Below are 25,942 nucleotides of genomic sequence, written 5' to 3'. Positions count from 1 at the left end.
TTTTCAAATTTTCTACAAAAAGCATTGCATTACTTTTACAATGAGGAGACATATTTTATTTTACAAATCAACTCCCCTAAAGTCTTGAGTGGCTCTGATGAACTGAAATGGAATCCCTCTCTTACACTTCTGCAAGGCTCGCTGGCACTCTATACGGAGACTCCAGTCAAAAAATGACAATCCTTATACGCACAGATGTGATAGATGTTTCTGGCTCTGTCTCTGCCTCATCCCTTCAGCTCTGCTTTTCCGTGTGGGAACTGGACTACTGCCAGGTTTCCCTCCTCTGCCACTGCTTCCCCCGCCACATCCCAGATCTCACTGGCTGATTTATTGCCTGTGCATTAGAAAAGTAAGAGAAGAGGTACAGACAGCTGGGGAGAAGGGCTTCCAGGTTTGATCATCACACCAGCTTCCCCATCCACACAGCCCACGGCCTGCAGAAGCGCTCAAGTGGGGCAAATGAAGGACAGGAGGAAGTTGACCTCATTGTGGACAATAAGCCGCCCTGGGTGGATCTGGTCGGGCAGGGCCAGACTGGAGGTCATTTCCCAAGCGTCCACAAAGGCCACACGGAGGTCAGCAAAGGCGGCTCGGAGAAGCCGGTTCACCTGGAGGGTGAACCAGTCACTGCCATACACGGACTTGTAGCCGGTGTTGGCCAGCTTGATGACCACAAGAGTGTGGGGCTCCCGGGCCAGCAGCGCAGCCACGGCTGCCCTGATCCCTGTGAGTCGTTGCACAAAGACAGATGGGGGAAAGGTGGTGAAGTGGGCGCCTAGGCCCAGCACCACCACTGTGTGGGGGCCCCCGGCCAGGCCCCCCAGTTCCCGGACCACGGAGTGCAGGGAGGCCACGGGTGTGCGCAGGGAGCGCAGGGGCCAGCGGTGGGCCCGCCAGTGCAGCACTATGCCCTGCGCGGTCTCCACCGCCATCAGGGGCCCCGTCTGATACGTGGTGTGGAGATCCATAGGCTTCAGGGCTGTGGGGAGGACAAGAGGAAGCTTAGAGGTTAATATAGGACCATATTTCCTCATTCAATTGCATAGAAGGTCTAGCATCAGTTTCCCCTTAGGACACAAGTATCCTCTGGCCCAGCCACCTGGTTATGTCCTCCCCAATCTATAATATCACCAGTGGTTACCAAGTCCAAAAACCTATTCTCAGTCCTCAGCCTCTCTGGCCCCTGGAGCATTTTGTCTCATTGATGTTCCTTTGGATGTTCCTTCCTTTCTGAATAGAAAGGATTCAACTTGGATTCATCCATTGGCTCCCTTCACCCACCCCTGGATGGAGACTTGCCCGAGCCTAGAGAGTCAAGGCTGCCCAGTGTTTGTCTTTGCACAATGGTGGCCAACCGAGGGGGCCAGAGGCTTCTGAAATCTGTCCTGGCCACTCAACTGTGAGCCCTGATGGAGAGCTAAAAGCATCTGCACTAAAAGGCCCCTCCTTTGCATGATGTCTCTGCCTGCTTGCCCCACCTTGTGCTTCAGGGCTCTGTGGGCATGGGCGGGGCGGGGGGGGGGTTATATTTCACAGAAAGGTGCCAAATCAGCTAGCAGAGTATCTGGTTTTCCCAGCATTCTGGCATGAGTTTCTATTCATCTCTACATACACCTGTTGTGTAGGCAAGTCACCTACTCCACTGCCATGGCCAGTGACCCTGGGAGGTCACCTGAGATTGCTTAAACACCAAATCCGTTAGAACTGGAGCTTTCTTTCTCCCTGAAGTAAGGGGCTGCACTGAGACTAACCCTCCTGGGAGGCAGCAGGCTTTGATCCTTCAAGCAGGAGGGTAGACAACAGCCCAGACCTCAAGACCTCTAGAACTTCTATAAGCAAATGGCAGCCCACATCCATCTTGCGCCGGGAAGCCCAACAAGGCTGTTCTCACCCTTTTAGGTGTGCTCCAAGAGGGCACAGACCCACCCTGCAGACTTTCCTTTGGGGTCATGGGAGACAGGTAGGGGAGGCAGCTCAGTGCTGACGTCCTTCTTTCCTTGGTCCTCAGGTTGCCCCCATTCCCCGATAAAGCATATTCCTTAACCCATGTTACTTTATATTGTGGAGTCTGTGCAACAGAAGTTGGAGGCTCAGATGGCACTCACTCTGTATGACACTCTTGCCTCTTTGAACTTTTATCCTCCAGGGAATAAACAGGAAACTCTGTCTGAAGCTCGGACATTTCAATTCACTTCCAGTCCCGTGTTCAAATGCCTCATGCACAGGCTCCCAGAAGACCCGCCCACACAACCTGATATGAAGAATATAAAATAAGTACACCATCTCTACCACTGCTGTCCCTTGCTGTCACATCCAGTCAGGCACCCCAGTGACTTCCATTTTGAGTCCATTTTCTGTTATCCATAATTACCTGCTTCTTTCTAGAAGCAATCAGTCAACAAGCTGTCAGTTCCCCCAGTATAATGCTTCCTTTACTGCTGACCCCAATTTAGTATCTCGCCAGCCCACATGCTGACCTACAAGTGTCTTATAACCGCTCTTTAGACTGTCCTTTTTCAAACAATCAATCCAACAAACTGAAAACATTCAGTGTCTTCCCAAAGTCACAAGATAAACCCCTGGTTTCCCGTAGCACTTTTCTTAAATTCCAACTCCATCCTCCAATAGCCCTTGGCAAATCCTGACTTCCAGCGAATGTTATCTACTTATCGTTCTTCAAACACATCCACCCTCCTCTTAGAGCCTCTGATCATCTGCCTAATCGTTGAGATTATGCATAATCTGGGCAACCTGTTCCCCTTCCCTGCCTCTGCGCCCAAACCAGTATCCAGTCCTTCCAGAGCACTCTCCTGGAAGGTTTTCTGCCTTCTCAAAGCCCTGGATCTTCTCTTTTTGCCTTAGGAGCCCACCCTCTCCCCTCATGGCCACTCACAGGGCACGGTGTCACACAGGTGCTCCCACCACTGCCGAAGCGTGGAGTCCCCTATCATGTGGATGACGTGACCGGCCAGGCAGCCCAGGATGCTGTCCACAGTGGAGAAGGAGCGGCTGGAGCAGGACAGTGAGTGCCACACACCTTGATGGTAAAAGCCGGAGGGCTTTGGGCCCGGGATCCCGGGGCGGCATGGTTGTTGAGGGGACGGAACTGTAAACAATTATTTGTAAGCACAACGATCCATGGGTACAGAAGCATCTAAAGCCTCAGGCATGGGACACACGCTGCCTTTTCTGCAAGCCCCAGCGTCACTTACCCAGACTCTTGTTGCTCTCCTCCGCCACCCAGATTGGAGAAATACCCTGAGGGAGGGCCTTGTCTGTCACATTCCTGAAGAGAAACCAATTTGCAAGAGGGGAGCTCTTAATGGAAATGTGTGAGGGGAGGCACCCCTGGCCAAGGTGAGATGGGGGCTCTTGGAGGAAAGGAAGTTCTCAAAATCAAGGGCATTTGTCCAGTGTCATGGCTCCTGGGAGATACTGAAAACTTGGGGTCAGGAGAGGGACTGGAAGCTGGAGTTCAGGAATCCAGGACTTTTGCTCTGGGATTCTGTCAGTGCCGGCAGCAGAGCTGTTTTAAAACGCACCCAGGCTTTTGGGGAGGCACCAGGGTCAGTTGGGGGTCAAGGGAGCAAGAGCAAACAGAGGGCACAAAGCTTTGTAGTGATTTTCACAGGAAGGAATAGGCAAAGAAGGGTCAGCAGCTGAGAAGGCTTAGAATTGGATCATTTGAATGATTTCAGCGGGCTCTGGGCCATACAGGCAGATTCTGGCCATCAGTACCTAGCTTTGGGGTGATTTCAGGCCAGGGATGTTGGCCCAGACTGTAGGAGCCTGATAGAAGGAGGCGGGGCGGTGGTGTGCACTAAAATTAGGTGGTATGCTCCAGGCAACTTGTTAGCCCCTCTAAGAGCTAGCTGGGAGGGGCTGGCTCTCCCTGGGTCCACAAGGCTCCGAGTCATCAAAGCATCACAAAAATATAGGAAATTACAAACATGATTTATACAGGAAGGGGCTCGGAGCATTTTGTAAGAAGTGCTAACTCTCCTCCTGGTCCCACTGAGCCCACCCCTGTTGGATTCTCCTTGACCATCATTAGACCAGCAGTTGCTCCTTGATCCCCGGGACTCGCTCTTCTCCTGGCTGTCAGGACACCGCCCTCCCCTGGTAGTCCCTTGTGTGAGCCCTTCTTCCCAAGCCCCAGGCTCAGCCTTCTCTCCTCTCTCCGGATCACACCCCCTCCCTTGGTGATCTCACTCAGCCAAGATCAGCCTAGACTTCTCTGCCAGATTCCAGGTTTGTGAGCCTAGCCATCTGCTCAACACTTCGGCTTGGTGTGACCAAACTCCCGATCCCCACCCGCCTCCCCAACCTGCAACTGTCCTTCTAGGGGAGCGGGCCCCAAATCCCACAGCCACCAGTGAGTTCTCGCTTTTTGGCACATTCTGTGTTCTCTGAGGACATCTTATGGGCACTGCCTTCAGAATATACCCAGAGATGAATCACTTTGGACACCTCTACTACTGCAACCTGAAGCAGAGGCCTCCTACCTTCCAGTCTCCCTGATTCTCCCTTCATCTGCAGTCCATTCTCACTGCAGCAGTCTGAGAGACCTTTTAAATGACGTGAATTATACTGTGTCCATCTTCTGCTCAAAATCCTGCAATGACTCCCCTTTCACTTAAAAATCTGTGTACTCACAGAGCCCTTCCTGGTCATGCGGCATCCTACTCTTAACCCCGTTGGTCTTCACCTGCCCGCCTCTCTGCCCCTCACCGCATCCCAGCTACTTGGCTTCCTTTGCTGTTACTCAGACACACCAGGCACTTTACAGCATTTCCTCTGCCCGGAACTCTCTTGTCTCAGGTACACTCTGGGCCAACTCTCTCATTCCCTTTAAGTCTTTGCTCGAATGTCAACTTCTTCTTCTTCTTCTTTTTTTTTTTTTGTAAGTTTATTTACTTTGAGAGAGAGAGGAAGCACAAGAGTGCATAAACATGAGTGAGAGAGGGGCAAGAGGGAAAGGGAGAGAGTTCCAAGCAGGCTTCACACTCAGCACAGAGCCTGGAATGTCAAACGCTTAATGAGGTCTACCCTGATCCCCTATTTAACATCGCAACCTGCCGCCATCATACGTCTAATCCTCATCTTCTCTATGTTTTAAATTTCCCCTAGCCTTAATCTCCTTCCAGCATTCTGTTAATTTTTTAATTTTCTTTTTTTAATGTATTTAATTTTTTTTGAGAGAGAAGTGTGAGCAGGGGAGGGTCAGAGAGAGAGGGAGATATAGAATCTGAAAACAGGCTCCAGGCTCTGAGCTAGCTGTCAGCACAGAGCCTGATGCGGGGCTCGAACCCCTGAACCATGAGTTCATGACCTGAGCTGAAGCTGGACACTCAAACAACTGAGCCACCCAGGCGCCCCTCTTTTTTTAATTTTCAAAATTTTATTTATTTATTTTTGAGAGAGAGAGGGAGAGAGAAAGAGAGCATGCGAGAGAGGGAGGGGCAGAGAAGGAGAGGGAGAGAGAAAATCCCAAGGAGGCTTTGCACTGTCAGTATCAGAGCCCAACACGGGGCTCAAACCCACAAACCTCAAAGATTATGACCTAAGCCGAAATCAAGAGTCAGATGTCTAACCATCTGAGCCATCCAGGCACCCCATCTCCTCTAGCATTCTATACTATTTACTTATTGTTATGTTTATTGGTTATCATTCTCCCTCCTGTCATAAGTAAGCTTCACCAGGACAGGTTCCTTACTGTTTCTTCACGGCTGTATTCCCAGCATCTCCAGCAGGGCCATGCATATCGAGGGTGGTCAGCATGCATTTGCTGAATGAAGGGACAGACTGACTGAAGGGGTTGTGTCTGAGGAAGAAAGAGGAATTTGCTTCTGGAGAGGAGAGGTGAGGAGAATATTCCTACAAGCTAGAAAAATGCCCGAGTATGGCCCTAGTGCCCCCTAGAGGGGACAGTTTCAGAAAGCAGGGGAAGGACGACCTCAAGGACTCCGGACCCAGGTGGAGACACCTGACCCCGGAGGAGCCCAAGATTACACAAGCCTGAACCCCAGACGCTTTGGGGAGGACTACGGGAGGATCCCAGGTGGCCAAGGCATCAGTTTCTTTGCAGGACCCTTGGTGAAGGGAGCTCTTCCCACCAGTCTGGCTGCACAGGTCCTCAGATGGGATTAGTGTTGATATACAGAAACATCTGACCTTGGGGCTGCAAATTCATGTCCGTTATACATTTGTCACACGTGTGATTATCCGTTTAACACCTGTCTTCTATCAGCACAGTGTTAGCTCCCACAGGACGGGCCATGTCTGCCCTACTCTCCCATCCCAGGACTTCCATGACTTTGGACAATGTCTGACAGAGCAGGGGCCACTCCAGAGCAGCGAAACGTGTGGGCCAAGATTGTAGCAGCCAAGAGAAGTGCAATATACTGTCCCTGTTCTAAGCACTTGACACGCATTAATATTTTTGCTCTTCACCCCAAGCCTGTGCGGGAGGTACTATTATCATCCCCTCTATGAAGGAGACAACAGAGGTTCAGACGGGGTAAGTGACTTGCCAGAGATCACATGGATAGAAGCTGCCAAGTCGGAGCAGTTAGAACCAGCATCAGAATCCACACACCATCACTCCAGAGACTTCTGGGACGTACCCCAAGTGACATCTTGAGATGGCTCCTGTTTTTAACCTTAGAGTTATTTTTTAATGTTTATTTATTTATTTTGAGAGAGAGAGAGAGTGAGCTAGAGCAAGCGAGAGAGAGTGCAAGCAGGGGAGGGGCAGAAAGAGAGAATCCCAAGCAGGCTCCAAGCTCAGCATGGAGCCTGACATGGGGCGTGAACTCATGACTGCAAGATCATGACCTGGGCAGAAATGAAGAGTCAGATGCTTAACCAACTGAGCCATCCAGGCGCCCCATAACCTAGATGTATTTTTAATGGGTCAGTGCAAAAAAGGATACGTGGTTCTTTTTTGACCAAAGGAACAATAAGAATTGGTCTGGAAAGACCAAGGTTACCTGGTGCTAAATCGTCATGCCAGGAAGTAAATGTTAGTGGGAATTCCCCAGACACGAGCTACCGCGAGCCTCCAGAGACGGGTGCTTGGTGAGGCCAGCAGGCACCTGGGCACCGCCAGGGACTCCAGCTTGGCTCGCTCCCCTCCTCCAGTCCTCATGGCAGCCAGTGAGAACTTTCGAGCTCCGTGGGGCAGTGGAGCAGCAGCCAGCGTGCCCTGTGAACACCTCTGGCTCTTCTCTCCCCCCACTCAGTGGGGGTGTCCCTCCACCCCTGCCCTGCCCCCACCCTGCCAGCTCGAGGACCGTTTTTACCTCCATCTCCAGATGGTCTCCCACCTTAAAAAATTCCTCCCTTCTCCCTTGGGTCTCTCTAACCCCCACCCTGCCTCAGATCTCAGGGACAGTAGGCTGTTTGCCCATCTCCCCTCCCTGACTCCCATCCTCTCTCTACCCAGGGAGGCTTGCCCCCACCCCCGCCCTGAGACTGAGGACAGTTCTCAGCCTTTCTCAGCTTCCAGGCTGCAGCTCTGCTCCCCTCTCACTCAGGGACCACATTCATCCTCCATACTCCCCGACCATATGTACTGGTGATTTCCATACTACATGTCTCCTTACAGGGGCCGTCAGAAGAGCAGAGAGGCCTACAATGCTTCTTTTTTGCCAGAGGTCCATGGTCCTCCTTCAAGCTTTAGATAAACTGTCACATGCCCAATCATCACCGGCCCTTTCTCTGTGTCCCCAAACCACTCAGTGCATACTGAACTTAGGCACTCATCACACTGTGCTTTTAAAAGTCACGAGTCTCCATAGGGGTACCTGGGTGGCTGGCTCAGTCAGTTGAGCATCTGACTCTTGATTTCAGCTCAGGTCATGATCCCAGGGTCATGGGATTGAGCCCGTGTTGGGCTCCACACCAAACATGAAGCCTGCTTAAGATTCTCTCTCTCACACTCTCTCTCTCCCCAAAAAACAAACAAACAAACAAAAACATAAGCAAGCAAATAAACACAAAACAAAAGTCATGAATCTCCTCATTGAAAACTTGTAGAGGGCAGGGATGCCAACCATTCCATAGACCATTACATAGAAGTCAGCACTTAGTATGAGACTGGGCACATAGTAGGAAACATGTCTAATAGAAAGGAATAGATGAATAAGGGGAGTTGCTCAGGCAGAACAGTCACTGGGACTGGGGTTCAAGGGCTGGGGCAGACATCCCAGATAATCTGGGCTTCTTACCATGCCAGCAGGGCCTCCTCGTGTGGTGTGGTCACATTCCAGTAATGTCCACTTGAATGCCCTACCAGCGTGTCACAGGGCAGGGTTGGGGGTCGAGCACAGAACCAGAGCTCACCAGAATCTTCATCCCTGTAGTGACAGGTAGACTCTTCCTCCCCAGTTAGCAGGGGGTTAACATTACAAGTCACAATTTCTTCATATCCTGTGGGTCCTCGGAAATAGCCCGTGAAATCGACCGTGGCCCATTGGTCTCTCCAGATTCCCCGCAGGACCCCAACTGCCTCGCTGGAGTGGATCAGCCGCACTTGCACCTGCGCCTGCCCAGCCCAGAGCAGCGGGAAGGACAACAGGTAGGTGCCATTCTCCAGATCCTGGATATCCCCAGGGACTCCCGCCTTCAGGTGGGGACCCAGCAGCTGTGCCCGAAACAGATCCCCACCACAGGTCTTGGGCCTGCCCTGGTGGTCTCTGGCAATAAGGATGGCCTCTAGGTAGCCTCCCAGGGTGTAGCTGGCCTGGGAAGGATCCCTCAGGTGGTAGGTGGAAGTCTGGGGACTGGTGGAGGCCAAAAGGTCCCCAGCATCTCCTGGGGTGGAAGGCCAGTGCAGAAGATGGGTCAGGTCCAAGAGCTCCTTGGGGAGAGAGCCAGAGGGCTTGTAGGTGGGGCAGGGCCGTGGGGGCAGAGGGACCATGCTCTGTTCCACAGGCCAGGAAACTCTGATGTACAAGATCTGTGGATAGAGAAAGAAGAACCTGTCAGTGGTTTGTGTCTCTTCACCTTTTTTCTGGGAAGGTATCAGTTCACAGGCATAGTCCTCCTCTGCCTGGTGGGCCTCAGGCTGGAACTGTACGTGCCTCACGTCATGAGGCTTCTGATCCAAAGCTGGTGTCTGAGCCACCACCACACACACCTGCAGATATCAGCTCATGTTTAAAACTGTATGTCTCGGGGCGCCTGGTGGCTCAGTCGGTTGAGCGTCCGGCTTCAGCTCAGGTCATGATCTCACAGTTCGTGGATTTGAGCCCCGCGTTGGGCTCTGTGCTGATGGCTAGCTCTGAGCCTGGAGCTTGTCTTCGGATTCTGTGTCTCCCTCTCTTTCTGACCCTCCCCTGCTCATGCTGTCTCTCTCTCTCTCAAAAAATAAATAAAACATTAAAAAAAATTTTTTAACTGTATGTCTTGGGGAGCCTGGGTGGGTCAGTTGGTTAAGCATCTGATGTTTGATTTCAACTCACTGTTCATGGGACTGAGGCCCAAGTAAGGCTCTGTGCTGACAGCACAAGATTCTCTCCCCCTCCTCCCCACGCCCACTTGTGTGCATGCACTCTCTCTCTCTAAATAAATAAACTTAATAAAACTTTGTGGGTCTGTGGGTTTTGCTAACTCTCTCGGAGAATAAAGAGCATCTCTTCCCCTAGAACCTGCCCCACCACCTGCTCACCTGGGATGCCGCCCCCACCCCCACTTTCTAGCTCTCCTCACCCATTACACGTCCTTTTTTTCTCTGGACTCCAAAACCCAGCACAAACCTTCCTTCCCCTTTGTATTTCTTCTTTCTACAACCCAACCTCTACCATCTCCATCCTGGATTCAAGAAGGAGGGTTTCCTTCACATACAGAGGAATGAGCTAGAGGTCCACCTTGGGGAGCAGTCAATGGAATCAGACTTGTGGGGTAGTGGGGTTTCCCTGCACAAGAGGCAAAAAGCAGAGATGTGCAGATAGAAGGCGGCAGTGGGGGGGGGGGGGGCCTGGGCTGTGGCTCCAGCTCTCTCTAGCCCCCAACCAAAATCCAAGTCTCAGGTAACCACAAGCCCCTATTGGCCCTACCTCAGGGGGACATTCATATGATTCAAAACCTTAGTTCAAATGTACAATTCCTTCCAGGGAAGGAAGTTAATCCAGTTCGACGGCCCATAAGTATTTGGTAGCCTCTAGCATTTATTTACCCTGCTTCTGCTTTGTTCTCTGACTATACTTTAGTGTCAAGGATCTGGACCCCCTCTCTCAAACTTTCCTCATAGCACAGACATTAGGTGATACATATACACTCTTGCCATGTGATAGTCCCATGTCTCACCAGGGCCAGGGCACAGGGGATGCCCAAGGCCCCTCCTTACGTATTTCCTGCATAAAATCAACATGAGAAGGAAGAAAGATTCAGGGCCTACATCAGGAAGAAAGAACTGCAGCACAGAGGGAGAGAAAGGAGGGGCTATCTCCTTCATACAGACCACTGAGACCTGCCCCAGAGATACTTACTTAAGTCACTGGAATTCCAATTTTTTTTCTATAGTATGAGTTGAATAGTTTGTGATTGAGAACTGGGGAGGCCATAGTCTTATCAGGTACTCATGCAGCTGGAAAATGAGACCAGAGTCTCCAGTGACTCTGGGAGTGGCTTGAGACTGAGCCCTTTATCCTCATGGCCTATTGGAGCCACCACCCCATCATCAAGCCAACAGTCAATGAGCTGGTCGGCAACTCTGATCAGTCAACAGGAAGGGATGACCACTTCATCTGGTTCATGACAGGATGGGAGCTGTCTCCTTCTCCTTCTCTTGGTTTCCCTCCCCATATCAAAGGAGAAATGGAGGGAAGAGGAATGAGGAAGATATGTGTGACCAGAGCATGTGTCCCACAGACTCAAATTAGCAAGAACCTGGGCCAAACTTGGCAAGAGGGGATAGAAGGAGAAAGGATGGAGCAGAGGGGAACTTTGAATTGGATATGAAGTTGAAGTTTGAAGTGAATAGAGCTGAGTCTTAGAGACACAAGATCGACTGATTTCACAACTGAAATTGACTTAAAAGTTATGGAATTAGACAGAGATGTGGTTAAGCAGAAGGACAGCACTGAACAGACACATTGCATAGCAACAAGTGGAAGAATTAAAATTGTTTCAAATTTATATTCCAACTAGGGTCTCCCTAATCTGGTTGTCAGCTCTCTGATAAGCATGAGCCTTTGGGCTCTGCAGGCTGTGGTGGCCCACGTTGCGGTTGATGGCTGCAGTCTTGCCCCTGGATTTTATTTTTATATTTATATTTTTAATGTTTATTTATTTTTTGAGATAGCATGAGTGGGGAGAGGGCAGAGAGAAAGGGAGGGGGACTGAGGATCCGAAGCAGGCTCTGTGCTGTCAGCTCGGAGCCCGATGTTGGGCTTGAGTTCATGAACTGTGAGATCATGACTTGAGCCAAAGTTGGAGGCTCAACCAACTGAGCCACCCAGTCGCTTGGCCCTGGATTTTAACTGCATGGGCTTCAGTAAAAAGGGGGTTTGATTATCAAGACAAGAGAGCATATAGTTGTGTTTTGGTTTTCTTTTAATTTTAAGTAGGCTCCACACACAAAGTAGGGCTTCTACTCATGACCTTGAGATTAAGAATCACAGGTTCTACTGAGCTAGCTAGGTGCCCCTAGTTTTGTTTGTTTTATATTTTGGAGTATATCATCTCTACCCAAGTCAGCTTGAGACGGTTCATCTGTCTAGAGGGGGATTAGGATTTGTTTAAAAGTGATGCAAAGGGGGCACCTGGGTGGCTCAGTCAGTTTAGCGTCCAACTCTTTGTTTTGGCTCAGGTCATGATCTCATGGTTCATGGGTCTGAGCTCCACATCAAGCTCTGCACTGACAGTTCAGAGCCTGCTTGGGATTCTCTCTCTCTCTCTCTCTCTCTCTCTCTCTCTCTCCCTCTCTTTACATCTCCCTGCTCTTTCTCTTTCTCTCAAAATAAATAAATAAACATTTTAAAAAAAGAAATGCAAAAAAAAAGATGATATATAAAGGCCATAATGAATGAGAGGAAAACAGACTAATTTTTAATGCATGTTAAAGTATCAGGGCACTTGGGTGGCTCAGGTCATGATCTTATGGTTTTTGGGTTTGAGCCATGTTGGGCTTTTTGCTGACAATCTGGATAGTGCAGAGGCTATTTCAGATTCTCTGCCTCCTTCTCTCTCTGTCCCTCCCATGCTCATTCTCTCTTCCTCTCTCTCTCTCAAAAATAAACATTAATTTTTTTTAATATTAAAAGCACAGTTGAAGCTTTCTGATAGAAAATAAATATATTACCAGAAACAAACCCTTCTCTATAAAAAAAGATGTGACACAAATATTTTGCTGACATTAAAGTAACAAGTTATTCAAATAATGTTAAATTCAAAAGCAGAAATAAGGCAACTGTGTTAGTCAGGAATTGCTTTTGGCTGGTAGTAACAGACATTAACTTAATTGGCATAAGCCAAGAAAATTTAATTTTCTTTCAGTGGGTATCTGGAAGTAGTCAATTGGTGGCTTTGGTCTTAAGGATGTAACACCAAGGTCTCCAAGATTCTCTTTGCGTTTCTGTCATAGTCCCAATATGGCTGCTAGAGCTCTAGCCATCACATTCATTTTTGAGGCAACAGGAAGGAGGAAAATCAGAGCATCAAGATAGCTAGAAGTACAACCCAACAGGGGTTCCTGGGTGGCTCAGTCGGTTAAGCATCCGGCTTCGGCTCAGGCCATGATCTCATGATTTGTGGGTTCGAACCCTGCATCAGGCTCTGTGCTGACAGCTAGCTCAGAGCTTGGAGCCTGCTTCAGATTCTGTGTCTCCCTCTCTCTCTGACCCTCCCTTGCTCACACTGTCTCTCTCTATCTCTCAAAAATAAATAAAAGACATAAAAAATTAAAAAAAAGAAGTACCAGCCAACAACTTTTGTTTATATTTCACTGACTACTCCTGCCTGTGATGAAGTCTGGATATAAAGTCTTCTCTCCTTTCCCTGCTGGGCTCATTACCCAGCTCTGAGCTAGTAGAGAATAATGGATGAAGCAAAAGCCTTGGAGTCACCGGATTTTGTTCAGGAACCTGCTGAGAGGGAAACCAACATGGGGCTGACAGAGAAACTGCCCTCAGGAGGCATGTTCTTGGGGCACAGCAACGGCTGGGCAAGAAGCTGTGATCACAGCCTTTGGGTAAAGCACGGAAGATGCCAACATACAGATAGAGGGACATATTTCTCAAGGTTGTATCATTTACAGAACCCACACCTTATGCAGCTATTGGAATCAGGACCATGGAACTTAAAAGGGAACAGGAAATTAAGATGTTTTAAACATACGTGATATGAGAATGATGGGCCCTTCAAATAAGATCTGATGATGAAGTTTTCACTACTGCGCACTTCCACAATTTTCAAAAAATAGGGAATGTCCCACATCCCATGTTCTGGAAGAGGAAGAAGCATGCAGAAGTGGATTTTCCCTACTGCTACAGTATGCACAGGACACAATCACCCTCAGTGGGGGAAATGTCCCAATAAAATTTACGTTCACAGGCTGTGGACTTCAGACAACCAGTGTAAACCAACTGGTGATCCTGAAACCAAGAACCTTTTTCTCTTCTTTGCCTATTGACCTGCCTTTGGATACCTCTGAAGCTCAGCTTGGTTCTTTGGCAAAACCAGAGACAGGATTGTATTAGGCTCTGAGAACATTGCTTCCTGGGTTAACTGCTCAGGAGGGTGGGAATTTGCGACCATTTTCTAACTTTGGTGGGCGTGGGTCTAGTGCAGTGATAGTCTGGGAGTCCTGTTGGCTCTGGAGGCCATTCTTCCTTGTTCTCTTTCTTCCTTCATTCTAAACTCTCAGAGCCTGTGTATGAGAGACAGTGACCCTTCATAAGTAAGTGTGTGTCTTGTGCATATCTGGGCTGTCCTGCAGGTGGGTTTCACTAGGTCTAGACTTGGGAAGGGTGTTTGTGACAGACACAGTCAGTTGTCTATCAATATTCCATCTTCGTTTGGGACAGAATGTAGCCAAATGTGATACCTTATTATCATGTGGGATATTATTATTGCTTTGGGCCAGTCATGACATCGCATTCTACACCTTTTCAGTCTTTTTGAGAATTTCTTAATTCTGGCTAATATGAGGAGTGGTCTGCTAACAGATACCTGGGACCTAACAAAAAAAGACCAATAAAGCTGGGACTTCCCCTATTTTTTATTTCCCCCTGAGATGTAGATTCAGTGTCTGTAGGTATGTTGGCCACCTTGCAATATGAAAGAAAAGGCCATTTGAAATTTTGTTTCTTCTCCACTACCCACATACTTCTTTCTGGTGCTGGGTGTCAGAGGGAGCACTCATATCATAATTGGGCCTCTGGCTGTTTCTTTGTGTGGTGATGCTGGGTTGGCACAGGGTCCGGGAGGAGTATTCCTGGAAGCCATTCCTATACTGAGACAATGAACTACAACTCAGCTATACACAAGAATGTCTGCAAACCACATTATATCAAAACGAATGTTCCTCAACTCCAATTTCTCTTAACAGGCTCTATCATCTAACAGACTCTAACATCACCTGACTGAGAAGCTGTAACAGAAAGATACATGATCTTAACACATTGAGATTAAAATATTTTACTACTGTAAAATTTACAGAACCACAGGACACTGCTAGTGTCCCTCCCACAGCCTTTGGAGAGATCCAAGCTAGGGTCTGAACTTTTTTTTTTTTTTAAATTTTAACTAGGCTCCATGCCCAATGTGGAGCTTGAACCTGAGATCAAGAGTTGTATGCTCTACCGATAGAGCCAGCCAGGCAACCCTAGAGTCTGAACTTTTTTTTAAGTTTTTAGTCTTTATTTATTTTTGAGAGTGAGACAGAGAGAGAGAGTGTGTGAGCAGGGGAGAGGCAGACACAGAATCTGAAGCAGGTTCCAGGCTCTGAACTGTCAGCACAGAGCCTGACGCGGGGCTCAAATCCACGAACCATGAGATCATGACCTGAGTCAAAGTTGGATGCTTAGACTGAGCCATTCAGGCGCCCCTGGAGGCTGAACTTTGAGCCTCATTGGCTTCTTGGCAAATATGCTTCAGGTTAGGCAAGAGCAATACCAACTCTGCCCCCTGCTGACTGCAATATGAGATACCATAATTTATATGACATCTCAATTTTGGAGATGTTCAAATGTGAAAAAAATGCACATCTTGGAATTGACAAAATATGATATTTACAACATATATAACAGACAAAGGATTAGTACCCAGAAGAATGAATAGTACAGTGGGGAAATGGACAAAATACATGAATAGGCATATTACAGAAGGAAAACTATACAAGAAAATAAACATCAGAAAAAGATGTTCAACTATATTGGTTATATGAGCTAGGAACGGTTACAGAAAAGCCAAAGCACAGTAACTTAAGAATGATGGTCTTATTTTTCTCACATAAGGAGACGTCCAGGAATAGGGCATTAAGGGCCGGTTAATGGCTCCAACAATGTCATTAATGATCCAGCCTCCATACTGACTTGCTGTTCTCTGGTGCAAGACAGCTGTATCTCCAGTGCTTATGTCCATGTGCCAGCAAGTAAAACAGGGAATGGCAAACTGTGCTTGGATTTTTCCCTTTAAGTTAGGAAAGCAAATATTTTCCAAAAGCCCCACTCAGAAGGCTTTGGCTTTATATTTCATTATCAAGTGTCAGTTGACCACCAGAGCTAGGAGAGTGACATTATCATGATTGGTTGAGACCAATCATAATTCAGCCTGGAGGGCTCAGGCTTGGGTAAGGACATATCTTCCCTGAAATTCAGGGATCTCTGAGGTAGCGTGCTAGTAAACTAGCTCTCCAGAAAAACAAAAAAGTGCTGGTTTAGAGGTTCTGTTTTTAGAGAAAGGTGTTTAATAGATAATTGACAGTTCTTTGTTACACTCAATATCTCCTCTTCAGTGTTCACTTCAGATGTGACCACGGTAGATAATGAATAACTAGGAACTTCCCAGATGATGAAGCCAAGGACCGTGGAAAACAATGTGTGGGGACTCCTTCCCAGGGAGCGGAATGATTATATACTGAATGTTTCGTTTTCCCCCCTCCCTTCCCAAACCTCAGCCAAACTCAACTCCTAGAAGACTGACAGCTAAGCACAGGCCATCAACCTCAAAGCAGAATCCTGCAAAATTTGCAGAATCTGACCTGAGAGGAAAGACCTAATGGTACTAACATACAGATTCTCCAATTACCCTACACTGAAAAGCCACCACCCATAAAGCTTTCCATTTGTTCATGGCTAGTATGCAGAAATACAGTCGATTTTTATATTTTGGTTTTATTGCATTTAACTGTCCTAATTTAGGAGTTTCTTCTTAAGGTTTTCTTCTTAAATGACATCCCCCTGCCCCTGCCCACATAAGTGACATATCAATGATATTGACTGTCTACTCCATTAACATGATATCTCTTAATTTATTTAGGTCTTGTTTATTTCATCAGTGTTTTGTAGTTCTGTATACAGATCTTGCACATATTTTATTACATTTATACCTCAGTATTTTTCTCTTTTTTTGGGGTGGTGCTATTGGAAATGGTATTTTTAATTTTTTGATTCCAATTGTTCATCTATAGAAATACAATTGATTTTTTTTTAAGTTTTAACATTTATTCATTTTTGAGAGACAGAGCATGAGCAGGAGAGGGGCACAGAGAGACACAGAATCTGAAGCAGGCTCCAGACTGTCAGCACAAAGCCCAACATGGGGCCTGAACTCACTAACCGTGAGATCATGATCTGAGCCAAAATTGGACACTTAACCGACTGAGCCACCCAGGCTCTACAAAAAAACTTTTTAGAAAAGAGACTTTCTTTCCAATCTGCATACCGTTCCCCTCCCCCTTGCCTTATTGTACTGGCTCAGACTTCAGTACAACTTTAAAGATGAGTGCTGGAAGTAGATATCTGTGTCATATTCCTGAGCTTTCTGAAAAGCATTCAGTCTTTAACCATTATGTATGATTAAGTAGATTCCCTTTCTCAGGTTAAGTAAATTCTCTTTTATCCCTACTTTGCTAAGACTTTTAATCTAATAGATATTGAATTTCATCAAATACTTTTTGTGCATCTATTGAGATGATCATGTATTTTCCCCTTAAGCTATTAACATGGTGAATTATATTTATTGATGTTTGAATGTTGAATCAGCTTTGTACACTTGAGATAAAATCCACTTGATAATGGTATGTTCTCCTAGGAAGGTTTTTTTTAACTGCAAATTAAATTTCTATAATTGATATCAGGCTATTCAGGTTATATATTTCTGAGTCATCTTTTGTTGTTTGTGTCTTTTAAGGAATTTGACAAAGTTTTAAGGAGTTTGTCAACATCAAAGTTATCACATTTAGTGGCTTAAATTTGTTCATAGTGTCTCATTATTGCAGTATCTGCAAAATGTTTACTGACATACCTCTTGCATTCCTAATATTGATAATTTTTTTCTTTACTTTTTTTCCTGATCAGTTGCACTTCAAATTTAAGTTTTACTGATGTTATAGAACCAGCTTTCGAGTTTTTCTTTTTTTTCTTTTGGTTGGGAGGAAAGGGCAGAGAGAGAGGGAGAGAGAATCCGAAGCAGGCTCCTTGTTGTCAGCCCAGAACTCGACGTGGGGCTCCATCCCATGAACCATGAGATCATGACCTGAGCCAAAATCAAGAGTCGGATGCTCAACCAACTGAGCCAACTAGGTGCCCATCAATTTATTTTCTAGATTGTTTTTCTGTTTTCTATTTTATTAATATTGGCTTTGATACATAATTTTTTTCTGCTTACATAGGACTTAATTGGCTCTTCTTTATCAGTTCCTCAGAACTCAGGTGGAAAATGAGTTCATTGATTTGAGATCTTTTTTCTCTTTTTTCAAAATTTTATTTAAATTCTAGTTAGTTAACATATAGTGTAATATTGTTTTCAGGAGTAGAATTTAGTGATTTATCACTTAAATATAACACACAGTGCTCAACACAAGTGCTCTCCTTAATACCCACCACCCATTGAGCCCACCTCCAGCCCCCTCCCTTCATCAACCCTCAGTTTGTTCTGTCTTTAATTTAAGAGTTTCTTACGGTTCATTTCTCCCTTTCTTTTCTCCCCCTTCCCGTATGTTCATCTGTTTTGTTTCTTAAATTCAACATATGAGTGACATCATATGCTATTTATCTTTCTTTGCCTGAAGTATTTCACTTAGCATAATATACTCTAGCTCCATCTGCATTGTTGCAAATGGAAGATTTCATTTCTTTTGATGGCTGAATAAAATTCCATTGTGTGTGTGTGTGTGTGTGTGTGTGTGTGTGTGTGTGTGTGTGTGTGTGTATCACATCTTCTTTCTCCATTCATCAGTCAGTGGATATTTGGGCTCCCTTCATAGTTTGGCTATTGTTGATAATGCTGCTATAAACATCAGGGTGATGTACCCCTTTGAATCTGTATTTTTGTACCCTTAGGGAAAATATCTAGTAGTGTAATTGCTGAATTGTAGGGTAGTTCTCTTTTTAGTTTTTTGAGAAACATCCATACTGTTTTCCAGAGTGGCTGCACAGACTGCATTCTCAACAACAGTGCAAGAGGGTTCCCCTTTCTCTGCATCTTCTCCAACACTTGGTTCTTGTGTTGTTAATTTTAGCCATTCTGACAGGTGTGAGGTGATATATCATCATGGTTTTGATTTGTGTTTCCCTAATGATGAGTAATGTTGAGCATCTTTTCATGTGTCTCTCAGCCATCTGGATTTCTTCTTTGGAAAAATGTCTATTCATGTCTTCTGCCCATCTCTTAGCTAGATTATTTGTTTGGGGGGGGTTGAGTTTGATAAATTCTTTATAGATTTTGGATACTAATCCGTTATCAATATGTTATTTGCAGATATCTTCTCTTATTCTGTAGCTGCCTTTTAGTTTTGTTGTTTCCTTCACACTGCAGAAGCTTTTGTCTTAATGAAGTCACGATTTTTGCTTTTGTTTCCCTTACCTCCGGCAATGTGTGTAGTAGAGTTGCTGCGGCCCATGTCAAAGAGGTTGCTGCCTGTGTTCTCCTCTAGGATTTTGATAGTTTCCTGTCTCACATGTAGGTCCTTCATCCACTCTGAATTTATTTTCGGGTATGGGATAAGAAAGTCATCCAGTTTCATTCTTCTGCTTGTTGCAGTCCAGTTTTCCCAAAGCCATTTGTTGAAGAGACTGTCATTTTTCTGTTGGATATCCTTTCCTGCTTTGTCAAAGATTAGTTGACCATATGGTTGTAGGTCCATTTCTGGTTTTTCTATTTTGTTCCATTGATCCGTGTGTCTGTTTTTGTACCAGTAGTCTTGATGACTACAGCTTTGTAGTCCAGAATCATCATGCCTCCAGCTTTGCTTTTCTTTTTCAGGATTGCTTTGGCTATTTGGGATCTTTTGTGGTTCCATCAAATTACAGGATTGTTTGTTCTAGCTCTGTAAAAATGCTGGCAGTATTTTGATTGGGTTGAATTAAATGTGTAGATTGCTTTGGGTAGTCTAGACATTTAAACAATGTTTGTTCCCATCCATGAGCATATGAGCATGGAATGTTTTTTCCATTTCTTTGTATCATCTTCCACTTCTTTCATAAGTGTTCTATAGTTTTCAGAGTACAGATCTTTTTACCTCTCTGGTTAGGTTTATTCCTAGATATCTTATGGATTTTGGTGCAATTGTAAATGGGGTTGATTCCTTGATTTCTTTTTCTGCTGCTTCATTATTGGTCTTTAGAAATGCCACAGATTTTTTGTACATTGATTTTACATCCTGCAACATGGCTGAATTGGTGTATTAGTTCTAACAATTTTTTGGTGGAGTCTTTTGAGTTTTCTACATAGAGAATCACGTCTGCAAATAATGAAAATTTGACTTCTTTTTTGTTGATTTGGATGCCTTTTATTTCTTTTTGTTTTCTCATTGCTCAGTCAAAGAATTATAGTACTATGTTAAACAGTAATGGTGAGAGTAGACATCTCTGTCTTGTTCCTGATTGTAGAAAAAAGCTCTCAGTTTTTCCTCCATTGAGGATATTAGCTATGGGTCTTTTGTATATGGCCTTTATGATGTTGAGGTGTGTTCCATCTGTCCCTACTTTTCTGAGGATTTTTATGAAAAACGGATGTGTATTTTGTCAGATGCTTTTACTGCATCTATTGAGAGGATCATATGGTTATCCTTCGTTTTACTTTTATTCATTTTTTAAACTTTTATTTAAATCCAAGCTAGTTAACACACACACACACACACACACACACACACACACACACACATCATTCCTTTTGTTAATGTGGTGTATTAGATTGATTGATTTGCGAATATTGAACCACCCCTGCAGCCCAGGAATAAATTTCCACTTGATCATGGTGAATAATTCTTTTAATGTACTATTTTGATTTGCTAGCATCTTGTTGAGAATTTTTGCATCTAGGTCTTGACGGATATTGACCTGTAATTTTCCTTTTAGTGAGGTCTTTGTCCGGTTTCGGAATCAAGGTAATACTGGACTTCTAAAATGAGTTTGGAAGTTTTCCTTCCATTTCCATTTTTGGAACAGTTTGAGAAGAAGTATTAACTCTTCTTTAAATATCTGGTAGAATTCCCTGGAGAAGCCATCGGACCCTGGACTTTTGTTCGTTGGGAGATTTTTTAAAAACTGTTTATTCGTTTTTAAGAGAGAACGTGTGAGTAGGGGAGGGGCAGAGAGAGAGAGGGAGACAAAGGATCTGAAGCAGGTTCTGCACTGACAGCAGAGAGCCTGAGGCAGAGCTTAAACTCAAAAATTGTGAGATCATGACCTGAGCTGAAGTTAAATGCTCAATTGACTGAGCCACCCAGGCTCCACACTGTTGGGAGATTTTTGATTACGGACTCAATTTCTTTGCTGGTTATGGGTCGGTTCAAATGATCTATTTCTTCCTGTTTCAGTTTTAGTAGTTTGTATATTTCTAAGACTTTGTCTGAGATCTTGCTTCTTTTCTGACAAAGGCATTTAGTGCTATAAATTTCCCTTTGAGTATCCCACAAAAATTAATAGATGTTTCCATTTTCCATCTGTTCAAACTACTTTATAATTTCCTTTAAGATTTCTCCTTTCAGCTTTGCGCAGTGGCAGTATCGTAGCCAATGAGGTTTATCCGAGGCGCGATTATTGCTAATAAGATTTCTCCTTTGACCCATGGACTATTTAGATGTTGCCTAGTTTCCAAATATTTGGGATTTTTCTAGAAATCTTTCCATTATTGACTTCTAATGTATTTTCAATGTGATCAGAAAACATAATTTTGTATGATTTGAAACATTTTAAATTTATTTAGACTTGTTTTATGATTCAGAATAGAATCTATTTTGGTAAGCATTCCATGAACACTTGAAAAGAACGTGTATTCTCTTGTTGTTGTGTGGCGTGTTCTGTAAATGACATAATTGGGTCAAGTTGGTTGCTACTGTTGTTCATATCTTCTGTATATTAACCTATTTTCTTTTCTTTTTTTTTTTTTAATTTTTGAGAGAGAGAGAGACAGAGAGACAGCATGAGCGGGGGGAAAAACAGAGAGAGGGAGACAAAGAATCCAAAGCAGGTTCCAGGCTCCGAGCTGTCAGCACAGAACCCGACACAGGGTTTGAACTCACCAACTGTGAGATCATGACCTCAGCCAAAGTCAGACGCCTAACTGACTGAGCCCTGCAGGCGCCCCTGTTAACACACTTTCTGTTGATTTATACTGTCAATTATAGATGAAAGGATACTGAAATATTTAATTGTGAATTTGTCTACTTTTATTTGAAGTTCTATAAGCTTTTGCTTCATATATTTTGAAACTCTGTTATTAGGTGTCTAAACAGTTAGGTCTTTTATATCCTCCTGATGGACTGGTGAATTGATGCTTTTACCATTAATATCACCCTTTATATCTTCAATTCCAGCCCAACACCTCAGGGTCTGTTCCAGTCTTCCCTTTCCTTATTTGTAAGTCCTTTAATAGTGGGAAATTGGTTTCTCCTCACCCTGAATACACTTACCTACTTGCCTGATATCCCTGTATGAACACTTTCCCAACCTTTTCCTGCTCTTGTGAGCTGCCACCTTTCTTGATTGCCTTCCTCAATAATCCCCAAGGGCTTATTGCTCTATGGTGGTAGCAGGAAATGCCACCTCTTGGGTAATCTTTTCCTCTCCTAGGATTATATCCCTAAGATATATACTCTATCCTGAGATTGCACTTTTCTACTAAATTCTCATCCTCCTGTTCTCTGATAAAGTACCCAAAACAAGAAAAAATGTTTAAGAAAAGATTCTCAGTTTCACCAGAACTCGTCACAGCAACAACATAAATAAACTTATCTCAGGCTAAATGGCAAAAAGTTTGAACTAACGCCCAAAAAAAGAAGCTGTAGAAGCAACTCAGTTTGAAGACAACTGTTATTTAGCTTGACATAAATGATTTATCCTTTGTACATACATAGATTTTTATTTTTAAGATTTCTTTTATTTTTCCCCCTATTTATTCCTGGTAGGGCTTTTTTTTTTTTTTTTAATGTTTGTTTATTTTTGAGAGAGAGACAGAGCACAAGCAGGGGAGGGGCAGAGAGAGAGAGACAGACAGACAAACTCTGAAGCAGGCTCCAGGCTCTAAGCTGTCAGCACAGAGCCTGAGGCTGGGCTTGAACTCACAAACCGTGAGATCATGACCTGAGCTGAGTCAGACACTTAAGCAACTGAGCCAACCAGGCGCCAACATTTTTGGTAGCATTTCTTTTTGAATAATTAAAAAAACATTTTTTTCTTTTAGCAGAACCAGGGGGAAAAAGAAACATATGCACAGAGGGAGAGAGGGAGAGCAGGGCATCTTAGAGACAGACATGGAGGCTATCTCAATTTTAAGAACTAGAAAGGAGCCAGGTGACCTAGAGCAGAAATACAGCACCTTGGGGGAAAGAAAGCATGAAGATTTCAGGTTTCCTTCTTCTCCTGAGTTTTTCAGGCTAGTGTTTTGGACTCCCTTACAGTCACCCCTACCTACTATAATTTGCTCATCCTTTTTTTTTTTCCTAAGAGCTTGTCCCTCTCGAACTTTCTGTTTCCGGATTAGAAACAGGAAAATGGAATGATGAAATGGAGAGCTTCCTTCAGCTTCTTTCTCCTGGATGGAAGCGATTAGTTCAAGTTCTATGGACAGATAGAAACAAGTGGAAAGAAATTATACTTACACAAACTGCAATGACTGATCCCAGAATCACAATCACGTGCCACCTGAACGGTCTGGTGACTAGGTCTGTGGAAGCCTGGAGTTGTTTACTAGACATCGGGTATGTGATCAAGACCCTAGACAGATAAAATACACAGGATGTGTAATATGATCCCATTCATGCAAAACTATACACATTGTGTCTGAATGCATGAAGGGGATCTTGAAAGGACAGTCACCAAACTGTTAGCTATCTCGAGGTAATGAGATTTCAGGTATCTTCTATCTTTCTCTTCATATTTCCACGTGTTATTCAAATTCAAATAAAAAGCATGTGTTATCTATATGATCACATTTAATTATGGGAATAAAAAGTGTACTTTTATGGAGGAATTCTCTTCCTCCTCAGTTGAGGCTGGATCCCAAGAAAGGACAGGATTAGGTGGGGCAAAAACAAGCATACCCCTAGGTACTGCCTTGGTGGCTGATGACATGTTCAAGGAGGAGAGATGATATGTTCAAGTAGACCAGAGGACTGCTTCTGTAGGGCACATGGGCTTTGGGGCTCTTTCAAGTTGTCTAGAGCCAGGGAGACAGGAGATGCATCCACTGGAAACCTGGCCTGGAGCTTGAAAACCAGGCCTTCCACTGTCCAGCAGGAATCCTGGGAGTGGCAAAGACTATTGCTGCCAGACTCAGTGGCAACCTCGTTCTTGGGTAGGATTGGAGACCATCAAGCTGAGGATAAACTGAGACTCTCTTGATCTTCTACATTACTTTCTGCATGTTCTCTAACCCAGAAGAGCAAAGAGCCCTGGGCCAAGTGAGTGGGGTCACCAATGTCATTATAATTTTCTGTATTATTGTCTCCAACAGTGCCCATGTGGAGACTGAGTGAATATATAATATCCAAGTGCAATTAAAATTATGATGCCCTATAAAAACGTGAAGCAATTATCAGCAACACAGCACACCTGGGCAGATTTTCAGCTTCTGCCCAAATGAAGATGGAAGGCAGGGGGAAGTGTATGAAAGAGATTCAGTCCCCCAACGGCTATTAGCAAACTCTAGAAACATCCCCCTTCTAACTCTTTTCTTGAAATGTGAGGACTTGGCCCCCAATTCCACTCACCTATTCACTTCCTTCACTCTGTCGGGCACCTAGAAACTCCACCCCTGCTTCCTTGTACCTATACTGTTGGACAGACTTCCTTAAAATCTAAAAGCTACTGGAACTGCTCTAATAAATCCAATCATCCTACACAGTCAGGCATCTGCTTCCAGATTATTACCACATCATGTTTATTCAACATCTTATCAAATCTAAGGCAAATACAAATAAGAGAATTTCACTTGGAAAAGAGCCAGAGATCTCTTTTCTGGCTTCATAAAGCAGTTGCAGCCTATTCTTTAATTCCTCCCCCCTCCAGCTCCTCCTGTAGGACGGAGAGCTTATGTCCTCCTCTGCACTTCTTGGGGCTGTTGGAAGACCTGGGAATCCAGACCATCCTGCTTTAGAAATTCCAGACATCCTACCACTCAACTGCTCCTTTTCACTCCTGGGACAAGGTTGCAGGCTCCATATTCTCCCCAACACAGCTCTGAGACATAGGCAGACACATTCAGCTAAAGAAGACCAACAAGAGGAACCAATCTACCTAATTATTAATGCCACCCAGGGCAGAGTCAAGTTGATATTATACCTCAAACCCCAGAGGGATGACAGCAAAGCCATGTCAGAGAGGCTTGTTCATCTAGTGGATAAGTCACTACTGGACATAGACTTGAACATACTGTTGAAATTTGGGTGGCAATCAGGAGATTCCCCAGCCAGCACTTATTCAGGACCATCTAGATGACGGCCATGCATCAGGCAAAGGTCAATAGGAGCAAAAAGGGAAGTAGGAACCATGGAGCCCCTTTGCCACCACCCAATGCCACCTCCCTTTCCCTTTTCCTCCAGTTCATGAGTGAGAATGAGCGTGCAGGGAAACCAGGAGGCAGGCTACAGAACCACAGGGTCAGCTATGGGCTTACTGGTGTAGCACCACACTCTAAAATACCTCAGTCATCATCATTGGCTCTGCACGGTTGGATGTTGGCTGCTGGCTTGCAGGGGTGGACACCCAGTATTCTAACCTAGATACGACACATCTCACCCTCCTCCCAACCACGAACCTGCTCCCAGTTCTGCACAAGGTTGCCAGTGCTAACTGCCATCTCTGAGGTCTTTTTCTCCATTAGCTTTCTCAAGTTCCCAGATATTTGACACTATTGACTACTTTCTCCATCCGGAAGCCTTACCTAAGTCTCCTGTTTTCTTAATCACTTGTGCACTGCCTCATATCCCCTTCTGTGGATGTTACCCAATATTCTGTTTGTACATATCACTTTCTGAAAAACAGGTGCCTTATCTTATGCCCTTCTTTGTATTCCACACAACAACACGGACAGTAATTTGCCTAGATCATGATTTTAATTCATGCTGGTTGTTTGACAAGTAGACCAAAGACCCTGTTCCCTCAACCCGAGTCTACCCACATGTTCACTTCCTCTGCTCATGTTTCCCTTCTGAAGTCTAAGCCCGCTTACCTCATCTCAGGATACCTCTTTAGCTCTTCTTGTTCTATCTTTCCTCTACAAAGTCCCCAAAGTCTTGTTTCCTCTCTTCATAGCAACTCACAGGGTAACA

The 25,942-nt window shown here is 44.9% G+C and overlaps 1 protein-coding gene and 1 non-coding gene across 2 annotated transcripts; one reads left to right on the top strand and one right to left on the bottom strand.

Moving 5' to 3' along the window:
* LOC115299732 (NXPE family member 3-like) lies at nucleotides 1-25,929 on the bottom strand. The gene is made up of 6 exons (XM_029949205.1): nucleotides 25,843-25,929; nucleotides 23,273-23,387; nucleotides 8,235-8,965; nucleotides 3,216-3,289; nucleotides 2,897-3,109; nucleotides 1-982 (listed from the first exon to the last, which is right to left on the bottom strand). The coding sequence occupies exons 1-6, from the start codon at nucleotides 25,845-25,847 to the stop codon at nucleotides 450-452; spliced, it is 1,671 nt and encodes a 556-aa protein (XP_029805065.1). The 5' UTR covers nucleotides 25,848-25,929; the 3' UTR covers nucleotides 1-449.
* On the top strand, nucleotides 21,159-21,293 carry LOC115300479. The gene has a single exon (XR_003912658.1). It is a non-coding gene; the product is annotated as a U4 spliceosomal RNA (small nuclear RNA).
* Nucleotides 25,930-25,942: the final 13 nt, after the last annotated feature.

The sequence above is a fragment of the Suricata suricatta genome, chromosome 8 (assembly GCF_006229205.1).
Source record: "Suricata suricatta isolate VVHF042 chromosome 8, meerkat_22Aug2017_6uvM2_HiC, whole genome shotgun sequence".
Classification (NCBI taxonomy): domain Eukaryota; kingdom Metazoa; phylum Chordata; class Mammalia; order Carnivora; family Herpestidae; genus Suricata; species Suricata suricatta.
The sequence above is the reverse complement of the archived record's forward strand: the minus strand, read 5'-3'. Positions and strand labels throughout refer to the sequence as shown.

Bases quoted from the DNA above. Each gene is read 5' to 3' on its own strand.
- LOC115299732 (XM_029949205.1), bottom strand. The intron at 3,290-8,234 runs GTAAGAAGCCCA...GTTTCTCTTCAG, and splicing joins GAGGAGGCCCTGCTGGCATG to GAATGTGACAGACAAGGCCC. The intron at 983-2,896 runs GTGAGTGGCCAT...TCCTCCCCACAG, and splicing joins CCTGTGTGACACCGTGCCCT to CCCTGAAGCCTATGGATCTC.